At 40.0% G+C, this 20,079-nt stretch overlaps 1 protein-coding gene across 1 annotated transcript in view; it reads right to left on the bottom strand.

The window, feature by feature from the left end:
- Nucleotides 1-20,079, bottom strand: part of kcnh3 (potassium voltage-gated channel, subfamily H (eag-related), member 3) — a 221,102-nt gene that overhangs the window by 15,267 nt on the left and 185,756 nt on the right. The window contains exon 11 of the mRNA XM_041807208.1: nt 3,991-4,205. Coding sequence (XP_041663142.1) covers nt 3,991-4,205 — 215 coding nt within the window. The remainder of the gene's footprint in view (nt 1-3,990; nt 4,206-20,079) is intronic.

Raw genomic sequence — 20,079 nt, 5'->3', positions numbered from 1 at the left:
AATAGCACAAATATTTGCAGTGATTATTTAAGAATGACTGAGATGTATTATCCCCCTGTACACATTTTAAAGATTTAAAGTGTCCCTGCAGATCTCCTACCTACCTCCAGAGGTGCTGTTTAGCCACTCTGAGAACCTGCTCCCCATCATTTGTTTTCTTGATCACGTCTACACACGACTCTCTTGTTGCTCTGAACATTATCATTCATGCTTTGAGACTGCCTCTCAAATACATATTTAGTGAACAGGGAGGTGTGAGATACCTGCAGACATGTATTTCCATGTTCCTGCAGCCTTGTCTCACACATGCATATGCAAACACACTCTCCAGGGCTGCTGCTACCAGAAGGGTTTTGCATACATAAGCAGGATGGACATCTGCAGCCCAGACCTGAGATATGGACAGCAGCAGCTTGTGCATCTGGAATCACTGCTGCAGATGCACGCTAAGGCTGGGCAATATGGACCAGAAATCACACCTCCATGTTTTTCAGCTGAATGATAATCTAAATGTATGTTTCTGTGAATAACAGATGGTTGTCACAACACCAGAATCAGAAACTTTAATATGATTCAGTAATAATTAAATGATAGTAAAACCTGATTGAAACCAGATTTAAAAAATGCATGCATCTTCTTAATGCCTTAAATCTTTGGATACTGTTGACTATGGGACTCTGAGGGTTATAAAAAATCTTAAGACCCAAACTCATCATCGGTATCTGTATGAATGAATTGGTTGGCCTTCATTGACCACTGAGGTCCTTATTTATAAGAATATTCTTCCCCCATACTTGTGTAATTCATGTGAAAAATGTTGGAACCATCAGGGTCTCACACTACTCAGGCTCCCTGATAAAGTTTACTCTAGGGTGCTGGAAAGGAGGCTCCAGTCGACTATTGAGCCTCAGATACAGGAGGAACAATGTTGATTCTGTCCTGGCCATGGGACAGTGGACTAGCTCTTTACTCTTGCAGGACCTCTTGAGTTGTGGACTTGGAGAAGGCTTACAGTCATGTTGCATGCAGGCTCATTTGGGGATCCAGTCTGACCAAAGTGAGTGACTTGTTTATAGCCTGCTGACACTGCAACCCAGCCCCAGATGAGCAGGAGAAATTGGATGGATGAATGGATGGATGGATGGAAAACAATGAAAAAGGCCTGTGTTGAGCTCACTGGGGCTGTTCATGCCCACCACTTTGTTTTATTTCTCTGATTAGTCTGTAATGAGTGTGACAGACAGATCGTTTGTCCAATCATCATCTGGGCTTTCTTTCAAAGGTTCTTCTTCTAAAACACAGAGTGCGGGCTTTTGCTTTAGCAGAGAGCTAGTCTGGTCTACTCAGCAGTCCTGCTCTATATTTAGTGAGGGTTTTTGTCATCACTGTAAAGGGGCTAAATACTGCTAGTGCTATGCTCATGGTAATTAATGCGGATTTTTATCATAATAGGGTATAGTCTTTGTCAAGTAAGACTGCTGGCCGATATAGCTTATATGTAGTCAGAATGAGTCGTTTGTTGGCAAACATCAGTCTGACATTTCTCAAACCAACATGCTGTTTATCACCAGTATGTCATGACCTAATCATGTCTCCTTGCTCTCTGATTGGTTATGTGACATGCCAATCTACTTGTACATTCCAGGGTTGCAATCACATCTTGTGCTCGAGTACACACGATTAATGATCATGACCACTTCTAAAAGTGGACAAAGTCATGAAAACTTTGTCAAGTATGCTTCAAACTGATCAAATGAACTGGATAGGGGGTCAGGTGCACCTGCATTCAGGCCCATGCAGGTCCCTCATGTGAAACCACCCTTGATTGCACAAATGCGCTGGCAACATTGCAGAACAAGGTTTCTATCACTCTTCACCATTTCCACCCACTTTTCCAATGTTGCTAAAGTATTTGAGCACATTTTTGATTATTAAAACCAATAAATCACACAGGACTTCTACTTTTGCAGCCATGGTATCAAACAGGTACCAGTATCATTTGATTTCTACTAATAATAAAAGGTATCTAAATCAAGTAAAATAAATCCACTGATAAATCCACATTGAAACAGTTCATATAGGTGATCCTGCACTAAAAAAGCACATGACTGTTATGACTGTGAACTCTATTTTTATTGAGCATTAAGTGTGGCGTCTACTTCTTCCTTAAAATAATTAATTCTACAGTGCACTTACCAGGAGCCAGTTGAAGCCAGAAAAAACACAGGCCTATGAGGTTGTTTTTTAAAAGTATACTGATACATCCAAAAACCTCACCACATTTCCCAGCCCTAACATTGCTCATCTGTGCACACGTTTGCACATTAGTACCCAGCTCACACTCTGCAGAAAACGTGCTGTGCCTGGGAGAAACAAACGGCACTGCAGTGGAGAAGGAGAATTGAGTTAGAGCACAACAGAAGGATAACCAGAGTCCCCCTCCCCTCCATCTCTCCTCCTCCTCTCCTCGGCTGGCTGAGCTATTTATATCGAGCAGGATCCAATCTTAGCAGCAGCTGCGGGGGACTCAGCCAGTCAGGGACAGCCCGTGCTTCCCCCCTACTCTATTTTTAGAAACGGGACAGCTTCAAACAGCAACACTGAGCTATTCTTGTCCCTGTGTTTTCTCCCCGTGCTGCTGCTGCTGCGGCTGCACCAGCCAGCGGCGCACGCTGTGTTTGTGTGCTCAGGAAAAAAAAAAAGCACTTCAAGGCTGGAGTTGTCAGATTCTGATGCATGCACGGGTCTGTGTGTGAATTTTAAAGTAGCAGTGGAGAGGTCATGCAAAGCTTTTATCTAGCAGGCCTCTCTTAAGGTGAGTGTCTCCTCAAGTGATTCATTAACACCAAATACATTTTCATATTTTGATTTCTACCTTCACACTCTGCATCAAGAGTTGGGACTGTTATGGTGGGCTGTTTGGGGTGTGGAAGAAAGTTATACATAAGGCTTTGAGATTCATGTAACCAATAAGCAGCTAGACTCATGCTGTCTGAGACTCTAACTGTTCTGAATGCCGATACATCTTTTGTACTAGTGTGACTGTGGAAGAACATATTTGTTTCCAGCATGGACATTTTTGTTTAAGGGAACTGTGGGTATGCCCACACAGGCAAATAGGCACTTGCCTTAAGCCAAACTGTGGCAGAGGTAGCAAAATGTGCATGAGAAAATATACGGAGTAACCAATCCTGCCCACTTGGTAAAGTCAGTATGCATCCTGCAATCACAATATAAAGCTTAAAAATATGTAAAAGTATGCACTAGCAGCCTCATCCATTCTCCACCTCCCATCCCAACTCTTAGGAGCCAATGACAGCCCACTTTATTGACACAAACTTAGTTTGTTTTAAACATGTGTGTGCACTGGCAGGGAAACATACCTAAATATCTCAAATTATCTGGATATGAGTAAAAAAAGAACAACACTAAAGGAGAAAGGTCTTCTACAACAAATACATATGCATCTAAAATTTAAGGGAAGAACCAATCCTGATGGCCCAACCCCAGCGTTGCAGACGTCGGAGCAGGTGCTAGTACAAGCATCTCCAGATATCTATAGAACATCAACTATTACTTAAACTCAAGAGGAAGCCAGCAGCATCATCAGGTCAAAACTAGTCTGTCTTGGAAACCACTATCAGGCCCAGCAGCAAATCTAAAGCTGGAACTAAATGAAACAAGAGTGTCTTAAATAGAATTACAATGATCTCCACATACAACACAATTTTGTTTTGTTGCCCATCATTGTGCATCACATCCCTTCACACTCCATCTAATCCCATCATACTGTTAATTACATTGTATTTCATTGTATCACGTTATCACAAACAGTATGATGTAGACCTGGCCTCTGAGAGGACACTGGTTATTAGTGATGACTGTTGGCCTAAAAACAAAGATAGATTGATAAAGCATCATGTAGTTTTGTGTTGTATAACAGAGTGTACCATTATACTGTATCCAATCATATTCAGTGGATGTACTCACATCTGCTCCGTGGCCCTCTCTCAGGTTGTATGTGAGGTCGTGTTGAATCTCACTGATGAACTTCTGGGCGTACTCGGGGTATAGTCTGAGGACCTCACGGAGACCTTTCAGGCTGATGTACTGCAGGTCACAGTAGGTCAGTGCCTTTACGTTGGCATTGGTCTTTATCACCTGCTCCTTTGTCAGGTAGTCCGAGCCAATCAGATCTCCTTTACCTGGGGAGGAGCAGAGATGGATGTTTAGACAGAAACACATCACTGTCAATGAAGAAAAATTTCAGAGTCGGTTTATTTTCTGTCTTTTCATCAGTAGAGTCTGTTCAATAGTTAAACATCAGACTGAGGAGCAGATTATTAAAGACAAATGATCAAAGGAGTCGGCCTGCATGTCTTTTTAACAAAGACAAGAGGGAGAACGTGTTGGAATTATGTTTCATGTCCCTTGAGATTGACTTGATGTTTCAAAAAGATATACCGTCTTAAAAATAATTCAGTTTCCCCCAAGTTTTTTAGTGCATTCTGAAATCATTGTATCACCAGCTTTAAGGTCAGTGACCTAGCATTATACCTCATGTTTGCATGTGATGTGCTGACTCTCAGAAGTAAGTCACTCTAGTAAATGACTGTGTTACATTATAACCCCCAAAATCTCATCTGTGAGTTAGAAGACATTTGTGCAAAGTGAGATATTGCCTTCACAGAAATAAAACCAGAGGAATTCACCCAAACTGGTGCTTACACACTGCACAAAGCTAAACCAAGACTTTCTTATCTATGCTTATACCATAAAAACAGCCAAAGCACAATAAAAGTATATCAAACATGACAGTGCTCTTACAAAGAGTGCTCTTAGCGAATAATTTTACAGGCTTCTTTCCCACAGACTGAGGCATGTTGGGAGCCTATTAATCATCTTCAAACTCACTCCACTGACCAGATAATTAAGCACATGCTCTCATACATAACCCATGTTTCTTTAATAGGATCTGTCATGTTTTTGAAGATAAACACGCAGACAGCTCCTGGAAAACATCTGTATATAATTCTAGATTCCAACAAGAAGCAAAGATTCAAAGAGATTTGCTCTCTTTTTCCCATATCAGCATCTTTCTGAAAATAATTTGCATTGATTTGAATGTATGACTTTTATCCTTAAAAAACACCTGAAATAAGTCTAAAAAGCTGTTAAAAATGACAACAGACATCGTTTAAAGAAAGGAAATTTAGTGAAAACCAAGGTAGAGTTATGATGCCAACTTTCAAAGCAGAATTTTATATACATCAGATCAATAAACTAGGGGACAATCCTGCAGACACAGGCTTTGCAGATGTCTGCTGTTAAGTCTCTTTGGCAAACATGGAATCAGGTAAAGAGTGAAACTTTTCAGAGAGGATTTGTGTTGATACATAAAAGAAAAAGAAGGAGGTAGGACAACAGATGTGCACATTTGCTGGAATTTTATTGGTACCTATTTTACATTTATCTAACCAGAAAACAAACTCAGATTAAAAATCTCATTTAAGAATGTCATGGCCAAGACAAGGAGGCACAGTTAACAAAGCTACAGACAATAAGCAGCAGTGCATACTAGAAAAAAACATGAATTAATCAAATGAGCAAATATCTGTGGATGCTATGTGGAATCGCATATCAAACATAAAAACCCCATAGATCAGGTAGAACATCTACAAACAGATGTGGTTGTCCCCAGCTCATCCATCATCTTCTGACCCATGGGACAGAGAGAAAGAAAACATCCTGAGAACGAAGAAGGAAGGTTCTTGTGCTCTTCTGACTGATGTAGGTCAGAAGTTAAGAAGGAGGATGACTGAGCAAAGCTGTGCAGATAAGAACACGGCAGTGTTTTAGTCTACATGAAGACGAAGTAGACCATCCATGATGGGTGAAGGCTTTAAAGTTAGTGATGAACCAAGGTAAAGAAAATGTCTCATTGTGTATTGGCCTTTTATAATTGCAAACTTTAAACAATTATAAAATGACCTTTAAAGAAAAGCTAGTTGTAGCTGAGAGAGAGCGTTGTGTGGGGTGGATCCTGAGCAATGCAAAACAGTATCATCAGCATAAAAATGAAGTTATGCATTAGACACATTTTGATCAATGTACTTAGAACAACAGTTCTGCCAGTGACCATGTACAGTTGGCTAATTAAAGGGGCATCCTCTAATTTGGCAAATATGTTAATAAAGTTTGGTCTTGTACTAATTGCAATAATCTGCAGACATTTTGCTGCATGCTCTCTATACACTGTTGCAGTATTTTTTGTGACAAGTTAACCGAGCACCCAGCAACATGTCATAAGAAAATAGAAATGCATTACGGTCTGTGAGGGGCATTGTTAATTTTGAGGCTCTTGACAGTCACAGCACCCCGCAGTATTAGGAAAAAAGTCAAACAAAGACGGCTGCTGAGGGAATGAAGACTGCAGAAAAACAAGCCTAGAGGAGGAGAGGATGGAGGAGACGGAGGGCAGAGGAGAGCAGGGAGCTACAACTGGTTATGGAGTGTGGAGGAAGACTGGAAGATGACAGGAGGTGAGAAAAATGAGGGAAACGAGGGAGAGAGGGAATTAAAGGAGAGTCTGGGGGAGGCTGCAGGCCAGCTCTGGCTGATTGAGGGGAAATAAATGGGCAGGGTGAGAAAATGAGAGGAGGGGATGTGTTAGAGTTTGGAGCATGCCATAGGAGAGGCAGCAACAACACACCTCCAGTCATCCTTTAACAACCTCCACCTCCTGCTGTCGCTGCTTTAGCGGTTCTCTGTGAGCTTCCTCTCACTCCAAAGTCTTCAATAATGACAGCTAGAGAAGCAACCCAGTCAAATATGAAGCTGAAGGTTCCTCCTACCTTCATTTCTGGACCTTTCCTCTCGCCTAGTGTTTAAATATTCTGAAGGAAATGATTGGGGTAGTATAGTACGATTTTGGCGGTGATGGAAAAGAGACTGGGGTTCATTTTCTTTATTTACTGAATAGCCTTTTTGGATGGAAGGTATAATATTTCTTCAGCACCTTAGCATTGCAAGTATCTCATTACAAAGGCAAAAATGCATCGCCCTATTAAGTCTATCTTTTATCTTCAAAGCCCTAAAGCTATTAAAGCAACTCCCTAAAAACTATGATTGACACAATTTTAAGAAACTATGTAAAGCTGCAATTTTCATGACAACTTTCAACTTCAGGCTTTTAACCTTTCGGCATGCTTTTCACCAATCAGGACAGAGTATATTAGCATCAACCCCTGTGATGAATACCATGACAGCTCCAGTAATATGCTACTTAAACATCTCGGAATTTGTGGGCAATTCGTACTTCCATCCATCGATCTATTTAGAGACCAGGTTGCAGTGGAAGCGGGCCAAGTTGACCAAGACATCCCTCTTCATCTCTTTCCAGCTCCACCTGGAGAATCCTCCGGGGTTCCCAGACACAAGTGTTATATAATCCCATGAGCAAGTTCTGAGTCTAGTCTAAAGTCTACTCCCAGTTGGACTGTTCAAAGACTTCCACAGAGAGGCGACCAGGAGGCATCCTGAGCAGTTGCTGAAACCACTTTAACTAGCTCATTTCAATGTTAAGGAGCAGGGCCTCTACTTAGAGCTCCCCCTGGATGTCTGAGCTCCTGTCCCTATCTGTAAGGCTGAGCCCAGACACCCTCTGAGGAAATCTCATTTTGACTGCATGTATCCCTGATTTCTTTTCCTTTAGTTACTAACCAGAGCTGATTTCCATAGGTGAGGGTTGGAATGAAGCCTGACTGCTAAATTGAAACTTTGCTTTTCAGCTCAGCCTGTGGGACCACCACCTGGATGGGCATACGGGTCAGGTGCAAAGCAAGCTGTGACAGGTGAAGATGGGCAACTGTGCGTTTTGATCTCTTTGCTCTTTTTTTCTCCATCTAAACTGTTTCTACAATTGCTTGCCTGAATCTGACCAAGTGGTTTTGCTTTTTCAGTATCATTATAAACCTGCATTAAAGATGCGTTTACTTTTGTACACTAAGTTTTCAGGTAACACTTTAATTAAGTGGGCCCTAATTACCAAGTAATTGCCCAGTAATCTTCCTACTATGAATGGGGTATGTCTGTATGTGTGTCTCGATTTGCATGACACATCATTGCTCCAATTGTCCTTGATGCCCCTCAGAGGATTTCTTGGGTGAACCTGTTGGAAATGTTTGAGTATGTGTCTGTCTCCATGCAGCCAAAAGATGTGATGCTTTGTTAAAGCTCCACAATAAAGTGTACACAGAGATGCTAAGCCATTATGCAGTAATTTTGGGGGAAAAAAACACCTAATGATGAAGATGGTAACAGCACAGCAATAATAGAGTAAAGACTAGCCTACCGTCTGTGAGAGCTGATGGACATGTGCTGCAGTTTTTACAATGACCAAACTTTCCAGAGATTAGGAAACAATTTCAACTCCATACAACTTTTAAATGAATGATGTGTAAATAAGATCGGTAATTATAACTTTGATTAGGCCATTACCAGGAGTTTGATCAGTCTGAGACTCCCAACTGCTGTTTTTATGCATATGTGGCACCATTAGGCATGATGAGGGTGCAAGTGTTGTGGTTGTTTTCTTAGAGTTCATTCATTCAAGGAGGAAACTTTGTCAAAGTGGTGCTGAAGTGAACAAATACCATTACTTAAACACAATGTCTGTTATTCTGAATATTTAACATGGTTGTCAGAATCTCTGTGTGATGCAGGTGGGATTGGACAGACCTGTTGCAGATGCAGGCGGGAGTTGACAACACGTGCTGCAGGAGCAGGCAGTAATGGTCATAAACTCAGTGGGATCGTGATTAAGAAAAGTGAACGGGGCAGGGCTCTATTTAGTGTAATTATCACTAATTTCTTTACAATACATTGGTAATAGCCTTGAAAGGAAGTATCTCCCAGTTATAATATATTATCAAATAACTCTCTGTAATATTGTTTGCAGTTCTTTTAGGTAGTATTTTATTGCAACCCTAGCCCTAAACGTTATCTAAAAATTATTCTGTAAGGTCTCACTTTAATTTAGTGGGTTAAAAAAAAGAAAGTACCAGTGAATAATCAAACAATTTAAAAAGAATATCATCATCCTAGGAAATAACTCATTTCTAGGAAATAACTTGGTAAAATATCCCATATTACCAGAGAATAGCCAAAATATTACTCAATATTACTTAGGGGAATTACTTGATACTTAATACATTATTACAAGGTAAGTATTTTCTCAACATTATTGAGTTATTACTTGATTAAATTACAATATATTACCAGGTAATTACCAACATTTTAAAAAAAAATAGATTACTAGATAATTACACTTAGAACTATAAAATTACTAGGTAATTTGGGCCTTCTAAAATAAAGCGCAACCAGTTTTTCTTATTTATTACAGTAAATATCTGCACACATATTCGGATGTATAGTAAGACCATAGACTTAGTACTAAGTTTCCCAACAACTGAACAAAACCAGCCTCTAAAGGTTTTGCAACCTTAAGCACATGAACTTTTTTATTGTAAAAAAGCCATGAAATGTGAATTCCTCTCTGCAGCCTTAACCTGGTGAATACAACCTGATGATTCTTATTTAACAAAGCTAACCTGTATTGGCTTGATAAAGTGAGCTGACCCCGTAGTGGACCTTTAATCATCATATTTTGAATCCCAGGGCCACCCAGAGTTGAATATGCTCCCTGCTCCCTCATTTCTTAATTCCTCTCCTCCCATCTGCGCCTCCACTTGACTGGGCTCGATGGGCTCTCCTTCACGCGCTCCGTCTGTCTCTCTATCTTTTTCCCATCAGTCACACTTCTGCTCCTCCACTTCTCCCTCTCATTACCACGTCCTCCTCTCCTCGCCCTCCTCCGCTTTGGAGCGGCTCAGATTGTCTTTTTGTCACAGAGATGATGGCTAGACTCAGAGCCAGGAACGACAGTGGAGAGGTTTTGCTCGTAATCACAGCGAAATGTTAAACGGAGCAGGAGATGAGTACTTGAAAGTGACATTTAGGAGGGTGTATTTGTCTAGTCTTTCATCAGTCCGTCTCTGTGAAAACTGACGAGAACAAGGAACAAAAACTCTGACAGAAGCTCCTTTTAGCAAATTTGAGCCTTTTCAGTTAAAATCAATCAGTTCCTGGTGTTTCTTTTGTCTTTATGAAACTTCACCTTTATTCTTACACATCTATGGGGTTATTCTGGGTATAACAAAATAAAATGAAAGATCTGGCACGTCAGCTACACACATATAAAGCTAAACATGGGACAGTTTGACTCAGCGGGAGGTTAAATTTGATCAAAGGTCGATTATTTTGTCTTGTGACACCTCTAATCGAATTTGACGTGACACATTTCTCGGCATATTTCTCTGATTCACTGTGATGGTCACAGTAAAGGTCAATTTAACATCATTTATAGGGTTACATCACTGCTTCACCATAAATTACATGAACTGAAAATTAGTCTCAGTCTTTGTTGATTCAACAACTACCTGAGTCACCTGTAAAACCTGGCTGTGTTTGTCATGCATGGCTCCAAAGGATCAATATCAATTTGGTGCTAGTGCCAGGGAACATGCAGAAATTTGTGATCCAGAGTGATGGTGAATACATTTCATGATAACTACATGAGCCTGGCAACACAATAGATTTTAAAGCCTGATAATTTGTCCAAATAATAATAGCTTTAGTGAATACAATGCCTTTCACAGGACCCAAGGATGCTTTGCAAGAAGACAGATGAAAAACCAACACAAAGATAACAAGTGATAACAAGCAGGGTTGCTGGAAAAATCCTTGGCTGCTTGCTTGAGAAGCATTGCAGATACATACAGGACGGGTGTTCCAGAGGGTGGGGGCTGAAGGTACAAAGTCTGATATGTATGGGTGAACAAGGTCGTACCAAGGGCCTGCAGTGTGAATTTTGGCAGCAATTTTTAAAATACAGCGCTCTAAAGTGACTCTAAAGTAAATGCATTTCCTGGGAATGCTTCCTACGTAAACATGAAAGTGCCTTTTTTGGTGCATTTCTCCCTCATTATGAAAAATGTATCAATAAAAACAAAACTTTGGTAGTCTATTTACTAAAAATGCCTTATGAGGGGCCAGTTTTATTGACAGTTTATCCTCTATTCAAAACTAGAAGTAGTGTTGTCACACAACTATGTAATTGCTGAAAATGTTGTAGATTGTTTGCTTGTTGCTTATGGGTGAAATAAACCTGTTGAACTTGAACATGAACTTGAGTGTTGAGAAGGAGTTCATGGAGCAGGGCTGAGCAATGCTGGTCTTAACTCATTTAAAATGCAGTGGATGAGGGGTTTTCACATTATAGAGGTGAGTTTGGGTGATCAAACTCCCAACCTATGGTAGCCTCCATAAAAAGACCCACCCTGTCACAATTATAGATATTGAGAATTTCTCTGACTTTGGAAATGTTGTACTGTAAGACATCAGTTAAAAATATATAACATATAAATGGTCACTTTTTAAAACAAATTTTTAAAAATTCATATTGATGTTTCAGTGCAGAAATTCTACAAACTGTACCTTTAAAGAGGATGTCATAAAAGCCATACTTCTGTAATTACACTACTACTTGAACAAATAAAAAAAGATTCAACCTCCATTCTTCAGGACAGACCTGACATAGCTTGACTTTTAACGGTCATGATGATATTATTTGAGCAAATCTTTGTCATTTTCTGGAATTCACAATAAATTTGCTTCTTTTTCAGCCTCACACTGCTAAAGTGAGCCTTAGTTAAACTGTAATTATAACTTATCATCTGCCATGGACGATAAATGAAGCCAGACAAATATATTTTCTATAGACAATGAGACATGATTGCCAGTCTGGATTTGGGCAAATGCCAAATGGGGCTGTCTGTCCAATCAAAAAAACTCGTATTTCCCCTCTGGAATCCCTAAAAAAAGCTAAATAAGACTTATATCAAGATCATTTTAAATAAATAAAAAAAGTCTTAGATTATCCTAACACTATGTTTCAACAAGAACATGGCGGACTAGCACTAAGACGTATTTAGCAGCATTGTCCAAATAAAGAATGAGGGAGAAGAGGCCACAGGATCACTAGTGGGCAGTATGTGCCAAATAAAAAGGTAAACTCATGTTTTTATTGTTATTCTCTGCCATGTTACTATAGAGTCTTAATAATTAATGAGAACATTGATGAGTTTAATGATCATAATTGAAGGATCCGGATCAGAAATTGAGTACACCCTACATTTTTAGGTAGATGCAGTTCTTGCAGGTATTTTGAAGCTTTGAGGGTCTAAATATGTTGGTATATATACAGTCACTATATGGTCCACAGTTAACCAGTGGTTATATGTCTTGTAAAAGATGACATTGTCAAAGCTTGTGCTAAAAAAGGCAAAAGGAGTGTGTGTAAAAGTAGTGCTGTCCATGGTGCTGAAGACATCAGCCTGAGAGCTGTCACTCAGAGGGAACGCTAACTGTAAACAGTTGATTTTTCACTCTTCTCCAGGACAATTTGAGTTTAATTTGTTTTTAGATTATTTTTGGTGCATTCTGCCCTCATTTTGACAGGACAGCTGAACAGAGACAGGAAACATGGAGAGAGAACAGGGGAACACATGCACCGAACATACACTGACACAAGGAATGGACCCCATGACCAGTACATTGAGGACCACAGCCTCTGCTCATGGGTGCCTGCTTTATCCAGCCAGCTACACCACTGCCCAATTTTGTTTTCTTTAACTTTTGGGTCTGTGTTGGTTTTGAAAATAAAGGGCCAGTCTGTTAAAAATGCCAGGGTCTTTTTTGATGCAAGTTCATCACTGGTGATAGCCAATACTGGGTAAAGCTGGGCATATACTGTGCATTTTTTTAAAATAAAGATTGATCTTGGGGATTATTTTGCCTTTTTAGAGAGATAGGACAGTGCATTGAGTTGGAAACATGGATGAGAGAGTGGGGAATGACTTGCACTGAAAGAGCCACAGGCTGGACTTGAACCCAGTCTGCTTGCGTGCATGGGAAGCCATTCCACCACAAGGACATCTCCGCTCTACACTGTGCAATTTTCAACTTTCAAACTGTACAACAGATGTGGCTGAATGTCAGCTCACAATGTACAACTGGATCGTTTACAGTGCACGACTATTACACACGATTTATGTGTTCTTACTGGGCAAATAACATTTTAACAGACTGTGACAAATGTCAAAAAGAGTTTCCTTTAAAAAGTCTCACAGAAGTTGAAGTCAGCTCTGTCATTCGTTTGTAGCTTCAAATAGCTCCAAAGAGTGATAAAACTACTCGCTCCTTCTCTCATGAACAGCTTCACCAGCAAACACAGTTAGCAGCTAAATAGTAACAAATATTCAGTGACTGCTGGAGGTCCATAGGTAGGCCTATTTCCTGCTTGTTATCTTCTTAATTACAGTTGGGCAAATAAAATCAAAAAAGCATTCCTGTTGTAGTCATAGTGAATTAAGATGCTGTTCAACAGCTTATAAATAAAAAATCCCCAAAGTTGTGGATTCTGCTTGTTTTGCTCTCACGATATGAATGTGTGCAGTCCTAAAATATCAAACATATAAGAAAAAACATCCACCCAGATGAAGGCAGCTGGTCTAGCCATGGTCAGCCGTTGTGTCCTACACGACAACCACTACATCCTGCCAGCATAGAAGTCTACCTGATTTTAAAATAAATTGTGTGACTCACAATAAACATCTGAAATGACTGCAACAGCTTTTACCCCTTTCTTCTCTTCAGGAGTCTCACATCCAATCACAGTCCCCTCTGATGGAACAAAAACAGGATGATGATGGACAAAAATGTCCAACTGGAGACTTGCAGCAGGCAGTGTATACTGGATGCATTTTGGCCTTCAGTTTGAAATTTACTGTTTTAATTTCAACACTGGATAATTCCTGCAAGAACACTTTGGACGAATGTTCTTGGTAAAGGCCATGATGATTTGTGGAGCTCTCCCAGCAGGACTCTGCTGGATCTTCACTCCAGCGTTAATAACAAGCTGCTTTAATATTGTAAAATCTATTCATTATTAATAGCAGAACATTCCTCTGACCATGTGTAGATGTGTGTCATGATTGGGATCAAATACGTGCTGGGGGTCTGGCATTTAAAGAAAAATCCACTTCATTTCACACAGACACGGGTACAGTCTATTAATTCCAAACATCTTGACCTTTTCAGGGAGCGAATTTAAAGACGAATACATCTGTCGTTGTGCACACAAACACACCGATCCTCCCCCTCCTCCCACGTTTGTCTGTCACTTCACTCTCACACCTCCCAATGCCCACCCAGTTTGCAGGATTAGTGTTGCAGAGGCTTTGAAGCACATCCAGAGGAAATGAGATTTCAGCCGCTGAGACGTCCAAATAAAGGAATTATTCAAAGTTGTTTGTAGGTGCGACACTGTGTCAGACCATACACTTTATATTTTTTGTTAAATGTTTCTCTTCAGTGATGGTGAGCTCTTAAATTGCCTGCTGATTCATATTTTATCACTGGATGTTTTTAAAGAAAATAAGCAAACACAAATTGAATATGTGGCGCAACACAAGGATAAGCTTCTGATGGGACTGAGCCTGAAGAGAGGAGGAGTTTAATGTTGATTCAGTCCACATATTCAGACACAAATATAGGAAAACCCCAACACCAGGTCTCTGGTCTTTTCTGTGGTATTCCTTGGCTTGTAGCTCTGCTTGAGTGCTGGTGTTTAACCTACTGATATTCACATTTTTATCAATTTGATCCTGTTGTTTTTAGAATGGCCCTGTCTTTTATTTTGAATGAAAATTTTAACAGACTAAGCTATGAATCATGATTAACCTCAGATTAATCATGATTCATCTCCCTTTTCTTTCTCACTCAGTCAACTAAACATTTGCATTGACACTTTATTTTGTATACTTTAATGGTGACTTACTATATGCAAACCTTTTATTTTGAAAGGAAATGAGGAACTTATTTAGATCTAAGGTTAAGACATGAACTTAACTATGAAAAAGAAACTTGCTATGGATTGAAATAAAACAAGTGAACTGTAAAAAGGTAAATGCTGAAATATGACATTCTCTGATTCCTGCTTTATCAGTGCCGAAAACACCACATTACTGCTAGCAACTCTTAACCCTCTCCACCCCAGTCACTTTCTTTTATGCCTAAAGCTTTTGTTGCACCCTCATTTTCAGCTTTATGCTACTACTACTAGTAGATTCCTGTTGAGCCTAACTATGTTGTGTTCAGTATACTTTGTAATAACTGTATCTCTATATAGGGGTTTTGAGCAATGCATTCCCTGTAAAGTCAAGTCTGCTGCTTGACTAACCCAGGAAGCATCTTTTTAGTGGAGCTTTCAACGTGCAGTTAAACTGTATATCTATTTTGCAATGAATGGCTTAATGTATGAAAGAAAGACTAATTATGGACATTAATTGTACCACATTTAATGCATAATGCTGACAGCAGCCTTTTTTTCCTATTTTTTTTTTTTTTTTTTTTTTTTTTTCTTTTTTTACAGTTTTTATGCATCTGCATGGGGGATAGCTGAAATTAGAGCGATTTTATCTTTGGGTTGGCCCTCTGTAAATCGATTAGTGCTATTTTGGCAGCTTTTTAATTTTAGTCTCAGTCTTTAGATTAAAATGCCTTTTTAGTTTTAGTCACATTTAATCTTTTTTTCACACCTAAAAGTTTTGGTCTAGTTTTAGTCTATGAAAAATCCAAAACATTTTGTCCATTTTTAGTCAGCTAAAAGTACTTACATTTTTGTGTTTATTTTTATCCAAAACAATTATTTTCTTTGAATTTTGTAAGCCTATTGTAAAGTTACATTGCTATAAAACACTTATATTAATGCACTATCAATACTTCACTGCTCAAAAATATACAAATGAAAATGCTGTCACTCCCTTAAAGCTCTCACATAATTGTTGTTTGTGTTTTACAGATTATATATACAGTAGAGAAATATCCTGGATTATGAACATCCAATAGTTCAACACTAACATCATAGTCTCCTTTACGGAAACTAAACTTACCTTCTTACCACTGTTTTTTTTATCACCCAATATCTGTTTAAGCTGGTATTAGTCTAGTTTCATGGAAAACAGGTTCTTGACTAACATTTTTAGTTGACAAAATTAGCACTGCTGTCCATCCAACCATCCATCCATGCAGCCATCAATGCATCCATCATCCACCCTTTTATACATCCATCTTTGCAACCATCCATCCATGCATCCATCCATGAATGCACCCATACATTCATCTATCCATGCATCATCAATCCACCAATCTTTCTGTCAGTGCATCCATTCATCTAGCCATCCACCCATACATGCATACATGCATCCATTCTAGATCAAAATAATCTCTTATTTCATCCAGTATATATGACCAAAAATCAATCATCCATTGACACTATCATCCATCCATTCATCTTTGCATTCACCCATGCATCAATCCATCCATCCATGCATGCATCCATGCATCCATCCATCCATCCATCCATCCATCCATCCACCCATACATACATACATACATACATACATACATACATACATACATACATACATACATACATACATATATACAGTGCAAATTTATTAGACCACCTGTCATATTTGTCTCAAAGACCATCCAGCTTCATGAAGTGCTTTAATGCAGACTCTTTCATTTTCAGTGAGCTCTTGACGTTTTACCATTTTGAACAGGAATGAGGAATTTCAAACTGAATTCACCCAAATTTGAGCCGGCTCACTGGCCTTCTCTGAGAAGTCAGAAATGAATCAAGCATAACATTCAACCACTAAAACTAATTTTTCTGTTCAGGAATGCAAGTGAATAACTATAATTTGACATATTAATCAAGAAATTATAATGTGCTTTACTATTTTTTCAGTTTTTTTGTAAATCAGTAAATTTGAAAATTCATGGATAACAATAATAATTATATTTTAGCATTAAAAATATCATTTCGGTTAAGAGCTTCTACATATTGGTGTACTAACCATTGCAGAAATATAAACCTTACTTTGGTTAGGGTTAGGGTGTTTAATAAATTTGTTAAGCATTGTACATGCATCCATCCTAGATCAAAATCATTTCACATTTCATCCAGCATTTATGACCAAAAATCGCCTCAAAAACCAATGACATCTCCTACAATCTCAGCAGTATTTTGGCTTAAAACCCCACAATTTATTCAACTTATGAAGTCTTTCCAATCACCCAGAAGGTATTTGGATTTTAAGTCTCTCTGCCTTTGTTGACCAATCTATCCATCACTAACTCTCTAACAACCTTCATCTGACTCTCCTTTATGTTTTGTTACATAGCCACTTTTTGACTATGTCACTTAAAATAAACACATCATAAACTGTGTCTTTAAAGGAGGCAGCTAATGGGTTCATTTTCCCTTGGGGTTATGATTATAGCTCTAAGTTTAAACAGAATAAGAGTAAACAAAGAAAAACTGCCCCTTTAATAACATAATGATGCAGATTAAATGAGGTGTGAGTTGTATTAAGGTAGAGAAAGAAAATCTAAGGATGTAATGTGATCCTGGTGGTTCTTGGCGGAGCTGGGAGCCGACATGCAGAGCATGACTCTGGTGTTTCCTCCTACTCTCGGCCTGTAAATGAGTCCTGGTTAATATTAGACTGCATGAAACACAGATCCATCCGCCTTCATATCTCCAGAGACCAATGTTAGAGAGGACATATGATCACACCATGCCACCACAAACACAGAAACACAATGTTTTCTACACATAATCACAGGCTTCTGCCTGGAGGAAAATATCAGTGTGTGCCATGTAAGCATTGGCCCCTATTCCTACTGATTCTCTGCATGTTCTCATGAACATTTAAACATTTCAGCTACAAAGTTTCCCATCTCCTCCTCTGTTCAGTGATTGCTCTACACAAGTGGTGTAGTGGCACCTGAAGAAGAGGGTATACTCCTAATTTATGCCCCCAATTTTTTTTAGCACAACATCCATCTTAGGATAAATGGCTTGTTATTCAGACTGCCCTGGCATATCTGGCACACCTTAAAATAGGTCTTTTGTATTTGCACACTGACCAACAAACCTCAGCTGCTTGACTTCAGGTAATAAGGATCATTATGAAGTTACAATGAGGGAAGCAGCACCTTCCCTGTTTACATTGCTGGATATCCCAGAGGAATGTAAAGTATGCCTTGCTCTTGTCTGCTATGATTGGCTAATCCTGATAAATGTACCCAACCAAACAACAACAGCAATTATGGCAGGTCATGCCTTTGTCATCCAAGGAAACAAAAGGAAAAATAATCATATGGGTGGGTTGGTGGGGGGGGACTAGAGGAAGATGGGGTCTTGGGACTGCTGCGATGAGCCATTGGGTCCCTGAAAAACCAAAGTGATAGTTGGGTCCACATCCTCAGCACAAAGTTGGACACGTTCCCAGTGCATGTTGGCCTCTGCCAGGGTTGCCCCTTATTTCCAATTCTGTTTGTGATTTTCATGGACTGGGAACATCTGGGGATCTCCAGCAGGCACTGGGGTGGTTTGCAGCTGAGTGCGAAGGATGTGAATCAGCACCTCCAAGTCTGTTCCTGCTGGAAAATGGTAGATTGCTCCCTCTGGGTGGGGAGTGGGCAGGTCTTGTTTATGAGTAAAGGTAATATGAAGCGTGAGACTGGCAGGCAGATTCAGCAGTACTGAGGCATTGTGCCAGTCCATTGTGGTGAAGAGTAACCTGAGCTGGAAGGCAGAGCTATGGATTTACCTCCCAACCCTCCATCATGGTCATGAACTTTGGGTAATGACTGAAAGAAGGAGATCGCTGTGGTGTTTTACTTTGTATAGTTCATTTTATTTTGATTAACTTCCAGTTTCCGGAGGCTGTGACTGGCTGCTAACTTTCTCTGCTCTTACTGAGGCATCTACCCCGCCCCCCTGGTGCTGTGGAGAGATCACACCTGCAGCGAATCACTTATTGAAGATCACTATTTGAGACCTGCTGCAGCTCTCTACAGCGCCTGAGTCTCGCCAACCTTACCTTACCTCCACGCTCCTTCTCTCACGAGATTGTCCAGAGAAGTTTACCAGTGTTCTTTTAAAGACAATTTTGAGTAACCTCCAGTGCTTGTGTTCTCCTGTGCTCACCCCTAACGTGCCTCTCCCTTCTCTTCCAGTGCCTCCTGCCCAGATCACCGCAGCCAGCTCCAGCACTCTCTCACCCTCTCGGACTCTTGGACTCCCTCCTCCCTTCCCTACTTACCTGCACAATAAAACTGTTAAAACTGCTTCTCTGTCTCTGCATCCTGGGTCCTACCACTACACTCACATAACAATCGCAGATACAAGCAGCTAAAATGATTTTTCTCTGGAGGTTCAGCCTTGGAGATAGAGTGAGGAGTTTAGACATCCTGAGGGATCTTAAAACAGAGCTGCTGCTCCTTCACATTGAAAGGAGCCAGTTGAGATTGTTTGGGCATCTGATCAGGATGCCTCCTGGGCGTCTCTCTTTGGAGGTCTATTTCGGTGGAGACTTTGGAAAACACTCAGAATGCACTGGGGGGACTATATCTGGTCTGGGAACACCTTGGGATCCCCCAGAAGGTGTTGGAAAGCGTTGCTGAGGAAAGGGATGTCTGGACTTGCTCAGCCTGCTACCATCGCAACTCAGCTGTGGGTAAGCAGAGGAAAATTGATGAATGGATTCACAGAGTTGGCATGGTCTCCTTTTGCATGCATGGGTTCTCTCTGGGTACTGTGGCCTCCTTCTGTAGACCAAAAACATGCTCATTAAGTTAACTGGTGACTCTAAGTTGCCCGCAGGTTTAAGAGTGAGTCCTATGATTGACTGGTAACCGCTCCAGGAAGGACCTTACCTCTCATTCAGTAACATCTGGTATTGGCTCCGGTCCTCAGCTTCCCAAATGGGAACAATGGTATAGATACTAGAAGGATGACTCTAGCGCAACAGAAGGTGGAGATGTACCATGTAAAATCAGTTAAGGATTGAAATGACAGTTTTATATATAGCAATGCAAAGT

The sequence above is a fragment of the Cheilinus undulatus genome, linkage group 15, assembly GCF_018320785.1.
Source record: "Cheilinus undulatus linkage group 15, ASM1832078v1, whole genome shotgun sequence".
Classification (NCBI taxonomy): Eukaryota; Metazoa; Chordata; class Actinopteri; order Labriformes; family Labridae; genus Cheilinus; species Cheilinus undulatus.
The sequence above is the reverse complement of the archived record's forward strand: the minus strand, read 5'-3'. Positions and strand labels throughout refer to the sequence as shown.